This window comes from Delphinus delphis, chromosome 6 (genome assembly GCF_949987515.2).
Source record: "Delphinus delphis chromosome 6, mDelDel1.2, whole genome shotgun sequence".
Classification (NCBI taxonomy): Eukaryota; Metazoa; Chordata; class Mammalia; order Artiodactyla; family Delphinidae; genus Delphinus; species Delphinus delphis.
Genome location: NC_082688.1, coordinates 31,739,682 through 31,759,231, shown reverse-complemented (window position 1 = coordinate 31,759,231; position 19,550 = coordinate 31,739,682). Strand labels below are relative to the sequence as shown.

Below are 19,550 nucleotides of genomic sequence, written 5' to 3'. Positions count from 1 at the left end.
GATGGATGAACATCTTAAACTTGAAAAGCAACAAATAGAGCTCCATTCTGCCTTTGAAGTACCATTCTTAACCTTTGCTTAGAGAATTGTCAAATAGCTTTTTAAAAACATTTTTTTCAGATTTGCATAAGATGACAGGTTAGTGATGTGGTTACCATCATAACTGTTGAGTAATTAGAAATTTTAGCTGTAAAACACAGTATTTAGGCTTGAAATCAGAAATTTAAGAAAAGAAAGAGAATGTCTGTGATTGGGAAAAGCAATGCAGATTTGATTTCATTTCTATAGCTCAGTAATTCATGTCATTCAAAAACGGTTTTTGTAACTGTTTCCTGTAAAGATTCACATTAAATTTAAAAAAAGAAGAAGAAGAAGAAAAAAAAAAGCAGGAAACCAGAGTACAATGAGACACCTAAATCAACCGGGATCAAAGAATGATCCAAGCAGACAAGAATAATGAGGAAAGGCCCATCCTTTTTCCAATCCACTTATACTCTATATTTGATACGGTAGTAGTATCTCGTGGTCTAGGTAAAAGAACAGTATGGATTGCATTGTACTGAGCTATTTATGTGGATATTTAAATCATGTTTTTATTTCAGCTAAGATGTATAGATTCATTTTTCCAGTTTCATGTACTTTAATTTATGCCAGAAATTATGTCTTTAGATAAGATAGTTGAAACAGCTATTAATATAGATGATTCCTAACCCTATATCTTGAATCTAGCTGTCTCTTCCAATCTTCAGTTCCATATAGATTCTTTTCTTTTCTTTCTTTTTTTTTTTTTGGCTAGATATCTCTATATAGATTTCCCTCAGACACCCCAAACTCCACATGTTAGAAAAACAGAACTCAAAATCTTTATCCTTAATCCTATTTCTCCTTCTGTCCTTTCAGTTGTTGACACCACTCTCCATTTTGTACCCATTCAGGAGGCCTCTTACATATTTCACAGTCTGTCCTCTTATTTCCACTTAGCTCCCATCATTTCTATTCTGGATTGCTGTAGTAACCCCCTAACCAGTCTCACTACCAAAGATTTGTTTCCCTCAAATCAGTACTTCACACAGCCTCCAGGATATTTCTTAAAAACATAAATCCACTCATGTCATTTCCTCCTTCAACTCTTCACTGGCACCCCATTACCTATACGATAAATTTTAGACTCTTCGTCATACTGTATTAGACTCTCCATTTTCTAGCCCCTACTCACCTCTCTAATCAATTTTTCACTTCTTATATTCAGTACTTCATTTCGTATTACAATAATATAGAACTATCTTCGAGGCTCGAGATTTTGTCTCACCGTATATGCAAGATAAGAAGTTAGTCTGTTACTGCTTCATGGATGTTGACAATAGACACAAGCCTCTAGGGTCAGGGACAAAGAAGCTTATTATTCACAGCATAGCAAAAAGCATCAGCACCTATATGTTTGTATTGATTTCCCTTTCCCCCAAGAACCATGGGAGAGTCACAGAAGGCCCAGATGGATGCTGTACACACAGCAGTTTTCCATCATAGCTCAGAGGAACACTGAACTTCAGGAATCTGCGCTTTTGTAGTGAGCAGCTAGTAAACCCAGAAGAGATGACCTCACCCCTCAAATTGATGGCAGCAAACACAACCCAGAGAAGTTGCCTAGGCCAGGAGTGGTCAAGTCTCTGCATTTTTGGCATAAGAACATGCAGTGATGATTAGGGCCCATGGTAAATTGCTTCTCCCAGCAACCCGTCACTTAGCCCTACATGTTCTTGACATGAGCATGCCATTCTGTCAGCTACTCTGATTAATCTGACCAACAGAGGCTGGGAACAAATCTGTTTAATATGTCTCATACAGCATTTAAATAATAGAACTCCAAGCCGCAGGATGAGAACAACCTGCAGTATTGACTTCAGTGTCCTGGATTAAGTCCACTGTGAATAAGTACCGGGGGAGACAGTAGGTCTTACTTTATGCAGCAAAGATATACTCTAAGGCTATTCTGTTATCTATTACGACCCATGCAAGGGAGTTTGACTGACCTGCTGATCTTTGGTGTTATTACCAATAATTACATGAGGCACTGGGGGCTGAAAAGCAACCCCTAAGCCCAATGGAGAACTATTTCATGGCCCTCTCTCCCCCAGATACAAACATATAACCTGAAGAGGCACAAGTCACTTTAGTTCGGGATTTGTTGTTAAACGTGGATCACCGTTTCATTGTTTGGCTAAGCCACATGGGCAGTATCACCAAGTAGTTACAGCTTTGATTGTCATACATGGCATAACCCAAGGCTTCTCATGCTGCCATTGATGGCATCAAGCATGGCAGAAGAGTTCAGGTCCATCCATGTCCACATGAATTTTTCTGTTTCATAGCACATGGATGGGGATGACAAACACAAAAGCAGATCAGATTGCAAGCCTCAGCTGCTATTTGATTCAGGTAGTGAAAAGTAATTTTGTTTTTTTCTGGGATACAGTACTGGATCCAGAGGACAAAGAGAGCATCAGTTGTCCTCTTCCTCCCTGTACCTCCCAAGGTGTCCCCTTCCCAGGTGCTGAAGTTGTTGTATTCCCTCCTCAACCCCAAAATCAGTGTGTCCCACCCTAATAGCTAGAACTCCTCACCTTTTCTCTCATCATCTCCTACTTGCACCCATACCTTTCACCTAGAAGGGTAGATACATATAGGACAAATTTACAGAGACCCATTATGTCCCCCGCTTTAGCCCACGTGGGCATTTAGGAGGACTCTGTGAGTAGTGTACTCAAGCAAGTGGTCATTATGGATGTGTATGATGCAGGACCATGTCGATCAGCAAACAAATTCAGGTGGCTGAACCAGAGTTAAGTTTGAATCTCTAAGCTCCCTTTTGGTTGGGCTGCCACCAAGAGGGTGTACCAACGAGGCCAGCCTGGGATTACTCTCAGGGGAAAGAAAGAAGCATCATAACCAGGGATGGACAGGGCGGAAACCCAAATTTTCAACATAGGTGTATATGATTCCCCATTCCTTTTGTCCTGATTACTTCCCAGGAGGCTGCCATGAGGAGATGAGCTCTTTCTGCGGGTGGCCACATACAGTAACCAAACTACCCTACCTCTCTCAGGTGTGTGGATCAGGAAGAGGTAACTGAGGTGGAACCAGAAATCTTTCTGAGTTTATTTTCAAGGAGGCCATGGCTGCTTTTGATCATTTCAGATTCCTGAGGACAGCATGGGGCATAGAATGCCCATAGAATGTAGAGGGCTGACCTGCCCTGTACACAGTCGGTCTTCCAGAGTTGTCATGGACGTTGGACTGCCTCCCAGTGGTTGCCATCAGGTTTTAACTCAGCCAAATGATCAGTAAACCAGGACAAGGCATTCAGGGGAACCCCTGAGCATCAAGGGCACCATTAAACCAGCAGTTTGCCTCAGACAGTGGCCATCTCCACGCCCAGTTCTTTGTCCTCATTGCCAGACAAAGCAGACTATAGCAGGGATCGGGTACGTGGCACAGTTGGCGCTGTGTTATCAGGCAGGGCTTTGCATTCACTTTCACTTTTGAGCAGCTGCCCACTCATGTCTCCGCCAAGGGAACCTCTGCTGTTTTCAGTCCACCCAAAATTCTGTATCAAGTAGCAGGGTCTCACGGCTTTCTCCGTTGGTTTCCACTTTGGAGATTCCTTGACTCAGCGGCCACAACTACATTGCCTTTCAGCTTGCTGCCCCATTGTCATGCTTTCATCCCTTCCTCTGCTTGCCCAGGGGAAGGTGAGCCAAGACCAAGGCATCATTTGGGTGGCTTGTTTCAATCCTGCTCTTTCTCACTGAGTCATTAACAGGACAGTGGGTTCCCTTATCTCCCCAACCTTGCCCACCGCTTGGGTATGATCACATGGAATCTTCTCATCCCTGAACCTGACCTGCAGGGCCCTGGTCCTTACTCTTCAAGAAAACTATGTCTCCGTCAGTATCCCCTCCTCATTTCCTGTACTGTCAGGTCTTGGATTTAATTTGCCCTACTTTTTTCTTTGTTTATGCCAACTTATTACAAGGTAATAAATTGGTTCTGAGTACTGGCAGAAGACATAAGACTACCATCAGAGACAAAAAAAGCTTTATTACTGATGGCAAAAGCATGAGCACTTGCATTTTTGCATCCCTTACCCCCAAGAACCAGGAGGCAATGCAGAGGCCCCAGATGGACACTGGGGTTCACATGGCATCTGAGGAATGCTGAATTTGGGGTAGCTCCAGACTTTACTACTTACTTTAGTAAGTAGTAAGCAAGACTCTCTATCTAATGTCCTGGGAGACATTAATGTCCCTTAAGACTGCTTGATACAAACCCCACTCTGAGAAATGGCCCAGGTAGAGGAGTCGAGGCTTTGCATTCTTGGCATATTTAGTAAGAACATGCAGGGACACTCAGGGCCCACGGCAGATTGCCTCTCCCAACACTATTGTGGTATTTCTAAGACTCATTTGTGTCTGCAACCATTACAGGAAAGATTGAGATAAAGAGGTTATTGATATTTGTGACCTATATACTTCCTGGAGTTGGTGATTCTTTTTAAAAATTAACATGGTAAATGCCTTGAGAGTTTATAAATATGTAATTACATAGATAGCATTAGACTTTATAGTAACAGATCATGTTTCTATTATTTCCATTTCAGTTTTAAATAATGTATCTTTTGGTATGTAGTATGATTAGGATTTAGAATAAAATATGGCAGAATGCCTACCTTACATTTATTTGTGCTATTATACATATAATTATAATACTTCCAGGACAAAATTATACACAAACCTATAAATGAACAAAAAAATAAATTAACATTTGGTGGACAATTGTTTTCTCCCCAGCTACAGTGAGAGTAAATTAAGTGCTGAGGACACAGAGAGAACAAGAATGCAAAGAGATTCATCAGAAAATATGTAGGTTTTGAGAAAATATCTAGTCTCTTCAGTGTCCCAGTGGGGGAAAGGACTGCTACAGGCAGTCCTATATTTACACTAAAGCCAAGAAAATACTTAGAATTTGGGAGTATTCTTTGCCTTGATATGAGGCTATAGCTTTAGAGGAAGCTGTTTTAGAGAAGTGGCAGGAGGAGGACAAAGATAAGCCTCAGGACCAGGAAGCTCCCCACTAGCTCAGTGACAGTAACTGTGATACCCCTAGTATCACTAGATATGGGGCCGCGAAACATCATTATAAGTACAGATTCTTATAATGGACCAGGAGCTGGATGTTAGCAGCTATAAGGGTGAGCAAAGAGAAAAAAAGAAAAAAAACAAAAAATAACAGCAAACAATCTTCTCTTTAAAATGAGCCCTCAAACAAAATATATGAAGAAATCTCATGCTAAGAAAGCTACCAGTATCATCATTCAGATCATGAATTCATTCCTAGCGGAAGAACATAAACAAAGCAAAAAGAAAAGCCACACAAAGAGAGAAGATATTTGCAAAACAAGCTAAGAATTAGTATCCAGAATATGTAAATAACTTCTATAGATCAGTAAGAAAAAGACAAATAGCTCAGTTGCAAAATGAGTAAACAATGCAAAAAAGCTCTTCACAGAAGAAGAAACAAATAGCTAACAAAGACGTTCCACTTCAAGAAGGGAAATGAAAATTAAATCCATGGTAAAATACAATTGTATACCCATCATATTGGCAAAAGTTAGCAAGTCTGACAAAACCAAGTGTGGAGAGGATGTGGCGAAACAAGCATTCTCAAACATTAGTGGTGGGAGTGTAAATTGGAGTAACTACTTGAGAGAACAGTTTCAGCCCAGCAGCTTCAGAAATTCTGGCACGTGTACCAGGAGCTACAAGAAAATTCATTACAGTATTGTTTGTAATAGTGAAAAGTGAGAAACATGCTAAGTATTCCCTTAGAGAATAAATAAATATAACATTATTTTCATATGACAGAAAGCTTTCTTCAGTGAAAATGTATGAACCAAAGCAATTTGGATACATCTCAAAAATATTGCTTTGAGTTAAAGGTGGCAAGTGATTCATGTAGGGCTACTTATATAAAGATTGAAAACATGTAAAATAATGCTATGTAGTTTATGAATACATGTATTTATAAGAAATAAAATGTATCAAAACATTCACTGGAATGATAACCACCAAGTTCTCCAAAGAGAGAAAAGGTAATAGAATTGGGGAAGGACACAAAGGGAGTATTAACCATATATGTTATGTTTTATTTCTTAAAAATGAAAAATCTAAAACAAAATATCAAAGTATTTCACTCAGAACTTCCATATCATTGTTATTAAGATTAAATGACTTTTCCTAAAAAAAGGAGTTCATCTTAGCAAGTTGGACAGACAAAAATATGAGCTTAAGTGGCATTTTGAGTTGATTTGTTCCCAGATTCATTTCAAGAGCTGTTCTCCAGGTCAGAGAGCTTTTTCATTCTCTTTTACCCTTTCAGATATTATACTCCTTTTCATGTATTTGGGGAAAATCCAAATGTCATAATCACTTACATTACAGACAAAAGAAGCTCATGGTGTTAATAATTACAGGAAGATTAAGATGAGGATTATTAGTACCTAACAACAACGGCAACAACAAAAAACCAGAAACTGAGAAACGACGTCTTATTCAATGTTTCAGAGACATTAGGAAATATTTTCACATTTCGCTGGCATAATAGACCTCATCATATCAGAGTTAATGTCCTTTTCGTGATGAAATCAGGACTTTTTTGTAACTTTAGCTCTCATTTCTGCTCACTTACCACCGGAATTTTCTTAAGAATATACACTCTTTTGATCTATTATCTCTTTTGATCTTATACTATTTCCTACCCAGTCAGAAATTATAAAAGCAAATTCCAAAACAGTCTTCACCTCAGGATCATGTTCTGTGTGGCCCTAAGATATGATACTAAATTGTTAACTTCCAAATCATCCCCAAAGTATTTGTGCTATAATAAACTTGAAAACTTAAGAAGTCCAAATTTCAAGCAATAGTGAGGAAATGTTTAGACATTTTGTTTGTTTGCTTTTGTATTGAGGAGGCTTTACGGGAAACAAAGTAGCCTATAACATGTGTCCCCAGGGTCATACAGTCTTCAGGGGGTTATCAAAATAGCTTGCTGCCTCAAACTAGTGTTGTCCTCTTTTCCACTGATATTAAAAATACTCTCCTGATTTTAGCTCAAAGGTTGTCTGTCCCCTCTGTTCAGTCTCAGAATTGAATTTGCATACACTGGGCATTTAATAAATGCTTGTTCATGAGACCAAGGAGGTTGACCTTGGTCCAAATGGATTATATTGTTTCTAGTCCCAGCATTCGTCAGTAATATCTGATGTGTCTCTGTTCTTTGGAATAGAAGAAGCTGGCCTGATCATATAGCTGACCCCTCCTCAGGGTACCAGCTAAATTCCTATTGGGTATGTTCTTGTTGGTACTATATCACCTTTATCCGTAAGTAGAGTATAGACATCTTTCTCAATGTAAAAAAAAATCAGAAAAGCCATTATTTATAACATTCCAACTATTTTTACTTTTACCTGTTCCTAACCTTGGTTTTCTCCTTAATCAGTAGCTGAACTATGTATACCATGTTCAGTTAGATCTTTCTATCTACATGCCCTCTGTCATGGGCCATTCTTGGTTCCACTTGACCATTTATGTTTTATTGCTTCCTCCACATTGGAAAACTGTCCATAATAAAGTTAGCAAACATTCCTGAGCATTTGCTTTGTGTGCTGTTCTAAGTACAGAGATTACCTTTATCATTTCATATGCATGATAATCTCAGGTACTATTATTATTCCTGTTTTACAGATGAGGAAATTAGAGTCACAGGAAGATACTTTAACTGATATGTAAAAATTTTCCACGATACTTCTGTGAGGAGCAAAGATGAAATCTATGTCAAAGAGCTTTGTAATAAGTAAAGTACAAACATTTTACTCCTTCCTGCTTTGTAACAAGGTTCAATGGATGTTTGTCCAATGAATGAATGATTATTACTGAGGTGTACGATGTTTTCTGTAGGTAGAATCTGCAGAATAATGTGAAATGTGAATATACCAAGCACTATGTCTATAAGTCAGTAGCCACCCCCTAACACATTCTAGTTTCCTCCTTCTCCTTCCCATTTCCTCTAAATTTCAAATTCACAATGACTATCTGATTGAATATCTTTAAAAGTCATGATGAATTATTCTGTAATATTTGAAATGTTATGCTCAGAAAGGTCAAACCTTATTTTTTTGGTATGAAGTACCACATATGTTTATTTTTCCTGGGCATTTTTCTCTTTTTCTGAAAGAAAAGATGGCAAGAGATTTAGAGCAGGGTGCCCTCTTGAGGAAATTTTAGTACCTTCTCAAAAACTTGCATTGGGCGAAATCAGAAAATCCAGATAAATGATGTCCACTATGAATGAAGCTCAGATAAATAAAACATTAAAAAGTAATAGTAACCAAATTCCAGATATTTGAGAGTTAATATTCTTTTTTTTTAATATGTTAGGGGTAGGAGTTTATTAATTTATTTTATTTATTTTTGCTGTGTTGGGTCTTCGTTTCTGTGCGAGGGCCTTCTCCAGTCGCGGCAAGCAGGGGCCACCCTTCATCGCGGTGCGAGGGTCTCTCACTGTCGCGGCCTCTCTTGTTGCGGAGCACAAGCTCCAGACGCGCAGGCTCAGCAGCTGTGGCTCACGGGCCTAGCCGCTCCGCGGCACACGGGATCCCCCCAGACCAGGGCTCGAACCCGTGTCCCCTGCATCAGCAGGCAGACTCTCAACCACTGCGCCACCAGGGAAGCCCCGAGAGTTAATATTATTAACTGTTATGATCTAATTTAGCAACTGTAAATAAGAATTTTTAAATAAAAACAAAAACCTCTATAAGATATTTCATTTCCTCTTATTCACTCAGTCCTTCAAGTAATATTTATTAAGCACCTATTATGTGCCAGGAACCATGCCGAGCACAGTGGTCAACAAAACATAGTCTCTGCCTTCATGATGCTTACTGCTTATGAGGGAAATCTCAGTGAAGGGAAATAAAAACATATGTAACTACAAACTGGGGAAAGTACCATGAAGGAAATGAAAGGGTACTGCAATAAAGAAGAACAAAATAGGTTCTGCTTAGGGTGGTCAAGGAAAGCCTCTCTGAAAGGAAATAAATAAGCTGCATTCATTTGTTTTTCAGTCCATTCCAAGTTTGTCCATCTAGTATAGACAGCCTTATGACCCTTTTCCTAGCCTTGTTCTCCCTTATCTCTGCCCCAGCCCTGGAGCTGAGTTGAATCCTGTCTTTGCCCCTGCAGGCAAGCAGGCAAGTCTCATTCTTCCTTCTGCACCTCACTGTTGCTCTAGCTAGTTCCCTTTGCCTTACTTAGAGCCTCACATGCATCACAGTGGGGAACCTGCTCAATCAATAAATGTCTTCCTTACTAATACCAATAGCTCCTGATAGTAGAACATTAATGCATTGTAATTATAATACTTAAAGGTCACATTTCCAACAATGTTAAGGATGTAGAGGGTCTCAGAAGATGAAAAAGACAGGTAGCCCTACCTGCCACTATGCTTTGAATAGGGAAAGAGAAAATACACATGAAGTAGACAGCGAACTTGATCATGCAATGCAGTTTGTTCATGTTGACTTTGAAATATCTGTGATACCAAGTATATTGAAGTCTCCAATCAGAATTGGAAATATGGAGCTAGATCTCAGGAAAGAGCGTAAAAGAACTACGGAATTTTTTTTAATTTTTATTATTTTTGTGTGTGTGTGGTACTTGGGCCTCTCACTGTTGTGGTCTCTCCCATTGCGGAAAACAGGCTCCGGACGCGCAGGGTCAGCGGCCATGGCTCACGGGCCCAGCTGCTCCGCGGCACGTGGGATCTTCCTGGACCGGGGCACGAACCCATGTCCTCCGCATCGGCAGGTGGACTCTCAACCACTGCACCACCAGGGAAGCCCCTGGAATATTTTTCAAGGGTTTCAAAGCTCACATAGACATACTATAAAATGGTCGACCTGAGTCCCCACCAGTGTATTACTCTAGCCCTTGTAACTAAACTTCTTTCTCCAGATGGGTTGGTTCTGCCAGATTGGAGGGTTTAACTGGTGTGGAGAGCACTGCCTGCAAGTGGGCAGCCTACAGTGACTCCTGGGTTGGTGTTTGTGTGAACAGATGAGTCTGGGACCTGAACTTTGAGGAAGCTGCTTCTACCTTAGCTGTACCTGTAAATAGCTCTCGTCAAGAAAGCTAACCACCTTTTCCTTATTAACCAAATGACTGTGAACAAAATATTTAACCCCTTTGAATCTCAATTCCCTCACCTGTAAATTGGGGTTTAAAATCTCTACTTATTTCACAAAGTTATTATACTTTGACTATAAATAATATGTGCTGTGCTGGTCAGATTGTGCTGAAACTAATACATTCACACATTGTTGCAACTAGATAGCAATTTGGAAAATACACCAAAAACCATAAAATGCACAAACTCCTTTGACCCAGTTATTTGGTTCCTGATAATTTATTCTATGGAAAAAAAATATGTGAAAAATCATGTACATTGTAGCATTTTCTATTAAAAAAATATTACAAGCAATAATAGAATGATTAAATAAAATGTCTTGCCTTAACACAATGAAATATTGACCAGCCACTGAGTAAACTAAATGCATATAGAAAGCGGTTGGAAAGAAACGTGAAAAAATAAAACAATTGCTAGAGTAATAGAATTATAAGTATTTTCCTTTTATTAATTTATCTGAATGTTATTATTCTAGCAGAATAATTAAAATGCTTAAAACATTTTAAAATTTAAAAAAAAATTTGGCTCCAAACTAAATTTCTTCTTACTGTCTCTTATTTTTTATTTAGGGAAATTATCGTTTCATGAAACTCTTACTTACACGCAGAGCAAACTGGATGCAGAAGGATCTAGAAGAAATGACTCCTTTACACTTGACTACCCGGCACAAGAGCCCTAAGTGTTTGGCGCTTCTGCTGAAGTTTATGGCACCAGGAGAAGTGGATACACAGGATAAAAACAAGGTAACGGACTGTCAAAATCGAAGACAAATAGAGCAGAAAGCAAATGCTTTATTTTATGATGTGAAATCTCACAGAAGAAGGCCTAAATTACCACTCATGCATGGTAGAACAATTCCAAGTCTCCTCACACCCCAGTAAAGTATTTCACTTAAATTCTGTCATTTTATCCTCCCAGCAACCAGATGTGGTGGGTAGTATCATCTTTTTACATATGGGAAAACTGAAGCTCAAGAAGATTAAAATTCTGCCCGAGATCCAATTGGCAGGAATAGAATTCAAACCAGGCCTGTCTAACTCCAACTCAGTATTTGACTGCTAGTCAAGATAGTTGCTAAAGGTAGTTAGATTTGTGGTGGCCAAATGCCCTGGGTAATGAACTAAGTGGATAGTGCTTTAATGGCCTGGGCTTAGGCATCATTCTTCTTGGGTTTCAGTGTAAAAGCCACCACTTGTTCTATGTCCATTGAATTACTTAACTCCTCTATTCCTCAATTTTCTCATATGCAAAAAGGGGATAAAGGGTTGTTGAAGATAAAATGAGATGATATATATGAAGTGTTTAGCACAATGCCCAGTGCATAGTATTCTCTCAATAAATATCAGCTTAAAATTATTATTATTAGTTCATTTTGATTCTAACATCTGCTCTGGCATTCTTACTAGGGTCCATTATCTTCCCTGCTCTTGAGTTTTAACATAGTGTGCCCATTGGTCATTGTTTTGGTCAACACTCTGATCATTCCTTACAGGAAAAAAATGTGGTCTTTAGTTAGACAAATGCAATCATCCTCTTCCTTTTCATCAGGCACTTAATCATAGAGTCTTGCTAACTCCAGCACTCTCATGTAATTAAAACTCTTATAAGTCATTCACTGGGTTTATATTCAATAATATTTTCACTCCCATAGTGTTCTTTATGTGACTTTTAGATTTTGTTTAGTAGTCATTCACATAACCCAGAGTTCTGAAATCAACTTTAACTTTATTTTACAACTTGTAAATTAATATTATTCTTAACTCACAGCATTTATAGTGCTGATATTTCACTGAGAATTCCCTGGTGGTCCAGTGGTTGGGACTCTGTCTTTTCACTGCTGAGGGCCTGGGTTCAATCCCTGGTCAGGGAACTAGGATTCCACAAGCCAAGTGGCTAAATAAATAAATATTTCACTGAAAAAAGCACAAGACCCATTAATCACTTGAGAAGCTACAACTGTCTTTGGGCTTCATGTCTTCCCCAATATATTCTGTGAACTTCCTGCTGTCTTCCAGTCCTTGTATGTTCTTCTGTTATTGAACAGGGATGGGAGGTTATTCAGTCAGAGAGATGGAAAATGGATCTGCATAGTCCAGGCAGCCACAGAGAAGAAAGAAGGACAAAAGCATAGAGCACTGAGTCTCAAACCATCTGAGGTGAAGGATCGGTTTTTTTTTAAATTTCTAATCTGTCACAGACCAATCATATTATAAAATACATTAAAAGTGAGCAAACAAAAAACCAAACAACTCAATTAAAAAACTGGCAAAGGACTTGAATAGACATTTCTCCAAAGAAGATATACAAATGGCCAATAAGCACATGAAAAGATGCTTAATATAACTAATCACAAAAGAAACACAAATCAAAAACCACAGCGAGATAGCACTTCACACCCTTTAGGATAGCTATTATCACAAAAAAACAAAAATAACAAGTGTTGGTGAGGATGTGGAGAGATTTGAACCCTTGTGCACTGTTGGTGGGAATGTAAAATGGTACAGCCACTGTGGAAAACAATATGACAGTTCCTCAAAAAATTAAACATAGAACTACTATATGATCCAGTAAATCTGCTTCTGGTTATATACCCAAAAGAATTGAAATCAGGAATGCGAACAGATATTTGTACATCCATGTTCATAGCAGCGTTACTCAAAATAGCCCAAAGATGTGACTCACAAACCTTCCAAATGTCTTTTGATGGACAGCTGGATTAAAAAAATGCAGTATATACATACGGTAGAATATTATTCAGCCTTAAAGAGGAATGGAATTCTGACACATGCTACAATGTGGATGAACTTTGAGGACATTATGCCAAGTGACAAGTCAGACACAAAAAGACAAGTACTGTAAGATTCCACTTACAAGGTACCTAGAGGAGTCAAATTCATACAGACAGAAAGTAGAATGGTGGTTGCCAGGTGACGGGGAGGAGGTGGGAATTAGGAGTTATTGTTAAATGGGTATGGAGTTTCAGTTTGGGAAGATGAAAAAATTCTGGAGATAAATAGTACTGATGGTTACACAACAATGTGAACGTACTTAATACCACTGAACATTACACTTAGAAACAGTTAAAATGGTAAATTTTATGTTATGTACATTTTACCACAGTCCAAAAAAAAAGAATTACTAGAAAAATAAAAAACAAAGATGTAAAAAAATGCAATCCCAAACTTTTTACTGTTAGGTTCAACAGCATAATATATTTCAGTAAATATATTCAGAACAGGGACTTCCCTGGTGGTGCAGTGGTTAAGAATCTGCCTGCCAATGCAGGGACGGGACATGGGTTCAATCACTGGTCCAGGAAGATCCCACATGCTGTGGAGCAACTAAGCCCGTGTGCCACAACTACTGAGCCCGCGTGCTGCAGCTACTGAAGCCCACGTGTCTAAAGCCCATGCTCCACAACAAGAGAAGCCACCAAAATGAGAAGCCCGCACACCACAACGAAGAGTAGCCCCGGCTCGCCACAACTAGAGAAAGCCCACGCACAGCAGTGAAGACCCAACGCAGCCAAAAATTAATTAATTCTTTAAAAAAGAACAAATATAGGAAAAGAAAAGAACTACAGAAACTGTACATGTTGTTTACTGAAAATGTGGTTTTAGGCGATTAACTGCTTTGATACTTGTGACTTTTTTATTCTGCAGTTATCACTAAACAAAAATTAATGAGTTAATAACTCTACATGTTAGACGCCTGTAGGTTCACTTTGAATGAATACCACATATGCCAACATTTAAAGTTTTTAATGTGACAGTTGAGCTTGGTTCTTGGTGTTAAATGATTTCGTTCTAGATTGGATTCATGACAATGCTACTCTCAAGGTATAAAGTATATCTAAACAGTTTCTCTGTGGTTTCATTAATAGTTCTCCTAATAGAGAAACCAGTATGTTGATGAGAATGACAGAAGAGATTTTTAAAGCAACATTGGCAAATTCAGCATGTTCATTTTTAACTTTATCTAAAAATAAAGCAAGTGTTGCTGTATTTTTAAAATATATCTTAACAATTTATCCTGTAAAATTATAGTTAAATTTAAATTTATCCTTTGATATAAAAAATGGATTCTAGATCCATGATTTCCTATGCATGGATCTTTTCTGATAGATATTAAAATATAAACCTTCTATCAGATTCTTAAGGTGCTTAGTACAATATCAAGATGATCACTTGGGGCTTCCCTGGTGGTGCAGTGGTTTAAAGTCCGCCTGCCGATGCAGGGGACACAGGTTTGTGCCCCGGTCCGGGAGGATCCCACGTGCCGCGGAGCAGCTAGGCCTGTGGGCCATGGCCGCTGAGCCTGAGCGTCCGGAGCCTGTGCTCCGCATGGGAGAGGCCACAACAGTGAGAGGCCCGCGTACCGCAAAAAAAAAAAAAAAAAAAAAGATGATCACTTGCTTTGTTGATAATTATTCATAAAATATTTCGCTGGGTTTTTCTTTCTCAGTATTATCAGGTATTAGTACTTGATGACCTAAATCCCTGCCATGGTTAAGATGTCAGATTCTGGAGTCAGACTGCCTGGGTTTAAACTCTCTATTCAGCCACTTGCTACCTTCACACCCTTGAGCAGATTACTTACCCTCTTCATACTTAACTTTCCTCACCAGTCGTATGCAAATTCAAGAGTACTCATTTCCCAGAGTTGTCATGATATAGACTACATGAGATAAAATATATAAAACTCTTACGACAGTGCCTGTCACACACTGAAAGTTTGGGAAGAGTTTGTTGTGTTTTCACTGTTACTGTAGTTACTGTTATTTTGAGAATCTCTCAATTTTGCAGCAAACAGCTCTGCATTGGAGTGCCTACTACAATAACCCTGAGCATGTGAAGCTGCTCATCAAGCATGATTCCAACATTGGAATTCCTGATGTCGAAGGCAAGATCCCACTTCACTGGGCAGCCAACCACAAAGATCCGAGTGCTGTTCATACAGTGCGATGCATTCTGGTGGGTATAATGGATGGCCTTTCCAAATATATATACACACACACACACACACACACACACACACACACTCTCTCTCTCTCTCTCTCTCTCTCTCTCTCTATATATATATATAATGAAATATCCAATATATGCAAAAGCATTTATATGACACACAACCAAATTATGAAGCAAAAGAGTATAACAAACATGTGAGCTCATCACCAAGAAATAAAACATTTTAATACTGTTATTTAAGACCAAACAGAACTTTCCTATGTACCAGTTTCCAAATACATTCTCTCTCCCTGTGCCATTCCTGTCCCCTATCAACTACTTTTCTGAGTTTATATTTATCATCCCTGTCTTTGTTTTATACTTGCTCTTATTAAATAGTAAATAGATGTAAGTGAATATTTATATAATACATTTAAGATATATAAGGAAACAACAAATACTCATGTACTCATCACTGAGTTGAGGAGCCAAGTACATTACCATTGAAGTTCCCTGGATACCTCCCAGTACCGTTCTTTTCTCTCCTTTCTCAGAGTCAGCCACCATCCTCAGTTTTGTGATTATCATTCCACTGGTTTTCATTGTAGTTTTGACATGTGTTTGTATCCCTAAAAAATATATTGTTTAGTTTTTAACATTTTTGAATTTTATATTCATAGAATCATACTGTATGTATTTTTCCGCAACATACTTTTCTCTTGCTCAGTGTTAAGCTGGTGATTTTATCTATGTTGCTGTGTGTAGCTGTAATATATTACTTTTTACTGCTGTATAGTATTCCATTTTATGAAGATTAAATGACACACATTATTCAATCTGTTATTGACTGACATTTGGAACTGTTTCCAGTTCTCTGCTATTTACAATAGTGCTGCTCTGAACCTTTTGTAAAAGCATATCTAGTGTATCTAGGGTATGTATTTAACTGGTTGTTGCAGGTATATAGAAATGCAATTGATAGTTTGGGCCATTAATTATATATTTAACCAACTTGCTATACTTTCTTATTAATTTTGAATATTTATCAGTATATTCTTTGAGGTTTTCTAATCACTCCTTCCCAAATTCCAACTTACAGGCTATGGTAGTCTAATATTTAGTCCTATTTGCTTATAACACACAAATTAGACTTTAAAAGATATTGTTTTATTTGTACAATGAAAATTTATTTCTACTTGTGTGTTAACTAATTTCTTTGCTCTGCATTTCTTCTTGAGTCTCAAATTTTCCTTCTAGAGTTATTATTATCTTACTTCCTGAAATATAATTCTTAGAACTTCCTTTAGTGTAGATCTATGGTGGTAAACTCCCTGATTTTTTTTTTTTATAAACTTATTTATTTGTTTGTGTTTTGTTTTGTTTTTTTGGCTGTGTTGGGTCTTTGTTGCTGTGCATGGGCTTTCTCTAGTTGCAGTGAATAGGGGCTACTCTTCATTGCAGTGTGTGGGCTTCTTTTGTTGTGGAGCACAGGCTCTAGGCGCACAGGCTTCAGTAGCTGTGGCACGTGGGCTCTAGAGCTCAGGCTCAGTAGTTGTGCCTGAGCTTTGTTGCTCCATGGCATGTAGGATCTTCCCAGCCCAGGGATTGAACCCGTGTCCCCTGCATTGGCAGGTGGATTCTTAACCACTGCACCACCAGGGAAGCCCTCCCTGATTTTATTTGTTAAGAATGTCTACATTTCTACTGTGCTCTTGAATATATAGTTTTCCTGTATACACAGTTCTAAGTAGTTACTTTTCTCAACTCTTTCAGACTGTCATTTTGCTGCTTTCTGCCTTTCATTAATTCCTCTTGAAGAGCCTGTTATTGGTCTATGTCACCCCTTTATAGATATCTTTTCTCTCAGGCTGCTTTTTAAAATTTTTCTGTATGGCATACTACAGTTTTACTACGGTTTGTCTAGGTGTGCCTTTTTTTTTTTCCTGTTTGGTATACATTCTGATTATTGCATCTCATTTCTGGAAAATATATAACCATTATCTCTTTAAATATTGCATCTCTTTTATTCTCTCTACTCCTGCCTATGGGGTCTCCAGGAATACATATTTTAGACTTTTCCATTTTACTTTCCATGTCTCTTAACTTCTCTTTTACATTTCTATCATCTTGTCTCTTTCTACTACATTCTGGGTACTTACATCAGATCTGCCTTCCAGTTTGCCAGGTCTTTCTTCAGCTGCATCCAATCTCTTGTTTACCCTGTTCATTTAGTCTTCAATCTTAGTGATTACATTTTCACTTCTAAAAGTTCTACTTGGTTCTTTTTCAGACCTGCCTGATCATTTTGAGAATTTTTGTTCCTTGCTCACCTTTTATTTCATTTTTTATTTTCTTACATGTTTCATAGATAGTTGTTTTATATTCTTTATGTGTTAATTCCAAGATCTGAAGTCTTTGGAGGATGATTCTCACTCATAATATCTTATTTCCTCACAGATTTGGCTTTTTTTTTCTCCCTTATAAATGCATCTAAGTCCTTGGGAGACTCAAGGCCCTAGAATACCATTGTGGTAATATTCTACTTCTTTTTTTGAAGTGTTTATAATACCTTTAATACTCTTTTTTGTAAAATAGCCTGACTGTATAGACAGCTCTAAATCTGGGATGGCCCTTCAGAGAGTTCTTAAATTTGGACAAGAGAGCTTGGCTTTAGATATGACCTAATCTGAGAAGGGACCTGACCGTGGGTGAGGTAACTCTCTTTAGCTGAAGCAATTCCAAAAGGATGACAGTAGAAAGTCATTTGCTGGCAGCACTTGCAGCAGCTGGGGAAGTAGGTCCTTTAGTCTTGAAGGAGGACCTAAGCAATGCATCATATCTGCTAAGATCCAGTAGAAAAATAAATGTTGTGAACTATCAATTTAAACTGAATATCCGATAAACATATGATTTTAAAAAAACTGCACCTCATTCATAAAAGAAATACAAATTAAAACATCAGTGAAATGCTTTTCATACCTATAAGGGGAAAAATGCTGTAAGTTTGATAATACTAAGTGGTTAATATGTACCAGCATGTGGGGAAATAAAAGCTTTTACACATCGTCATGGATGTGTTAATTAGTACAGCCATTTAGAGAGCAGTTTGACAATACTAGCTGAAGATACAAATATCCTTCAACCCAGCAATTTCCCATCTAGGTGTCTGGGCTAGCGAAAAATCACATGTGCCACAAAGGGACATGTAAAGGAAGCGTGTTCATTGCAGCATTATTGTTAATAGTGGGAAAAAATGTAAATATCCCTCAGTAGGAGAATGGTTAACTAAATTGTGGTTTAACAAATGGACTAGTATCATCATAGATACCCAAATGTATTGTGTTGGAATTAAAAATTCAAAAGTATAATTTTGAAAGAAAAAATTCAGGGATATGTATGGTATAATACATAAGTATAAATACTGAAAACACACATACAAAATTTAACTGTTGTTTATGGATGTATATATATGAAGCAAAAATACAAAACATATGCCTTTAGCTGAAGCTGTAAGAGATTAAAAAAAAGCACATTAGGCAAAATGTTGATCCCTATTTAATCTATTGATAGATGGTACATGTTTATTGTATCTTTTCTGTACTTTTTATAGTTAAATATGAAATTTAATTTTTAAAGATTTAGACTGTATACTTTTTTTCTGAATGTATCACTTCTGCTGAGAGAGAATATGTAGGTTTCAAAAATTTCTCAGTTAATACTATGTCAAATGTGATTTAGTAAGGATTCCATGTATGTCTCTGGTTCCTTAAAAATAGGATGCTGCTCCAACAGAGTCTTTACTGAACTGGCAAGACTATGAGGGTCGAACACCTCTTCACTTTGCAGTTGCTGATGGGAACGTGACAGTGGTTGATGTCCTGACCTCATACGAAAGCTGCAATATAACATCTTATGATAACTTATTTCGAACGCCTCTTCACTGGGCAGCTTTACTAGGTGAGTTGAATGTGAAACCAAGGATCAACAGCAGGAGGAACTGCATGAGTATAGGAAATTTTCCATGGCTTCTCTCCCCCTGTCAGCTCCCACCTCCTATTTAATTGTTTTAGTTTTTAGTTGATATGTGGCACTTTATACCTAAATTCCTCTGTTGTATGCTTAAATTTTAGCAATATAAAATGTATTCTCTGTTATATATTAATTTCAACATCGTGTCTTTTCATTTTTATTATAAAAGTAATGCACATTTGTTGACAAATGTAAATATAAAATAATCATCACATTCAATGCCTTTGCTTTTTTGGAGAAGGGCTTTAATTTTATGTGTGAGCTAATACTATGATA

General features: G+C 37.9%; 1 protein-coding gene across 3 annotated transcripts in view; it reads left to right on the top strand.

Annotated features, from left to right (window-relative positions):
- INVS (inversin) overlaps positions 1 to 19,550 on the top strand; it is a 143,597-nt gene that overhangs the window by 56,380 nt on the left and 67,667 nt on the right. For all 3 annotated transcript variants that reach the window (XM_060014430.1, XM_060014428.1, XM_060014429.2), the window contains exons 4-6: positions 10,869 to 11,042; positions 15,105 to 15,272; positions 19,022 to 19,202. In XM_060014430.1, coding sequence (XP_059870413.1) covers positions 10,869 to 11,042; positions 15,105 to 15,272; positions 19,022 to 19,202 — 523 coding nt within the window. The remainder of the gene's footprint in view (positions 1 to 10,868; positions 11,043 to 15,104; positions 15,273 to 19,021; positions 19,203 to 19,550) is intronic.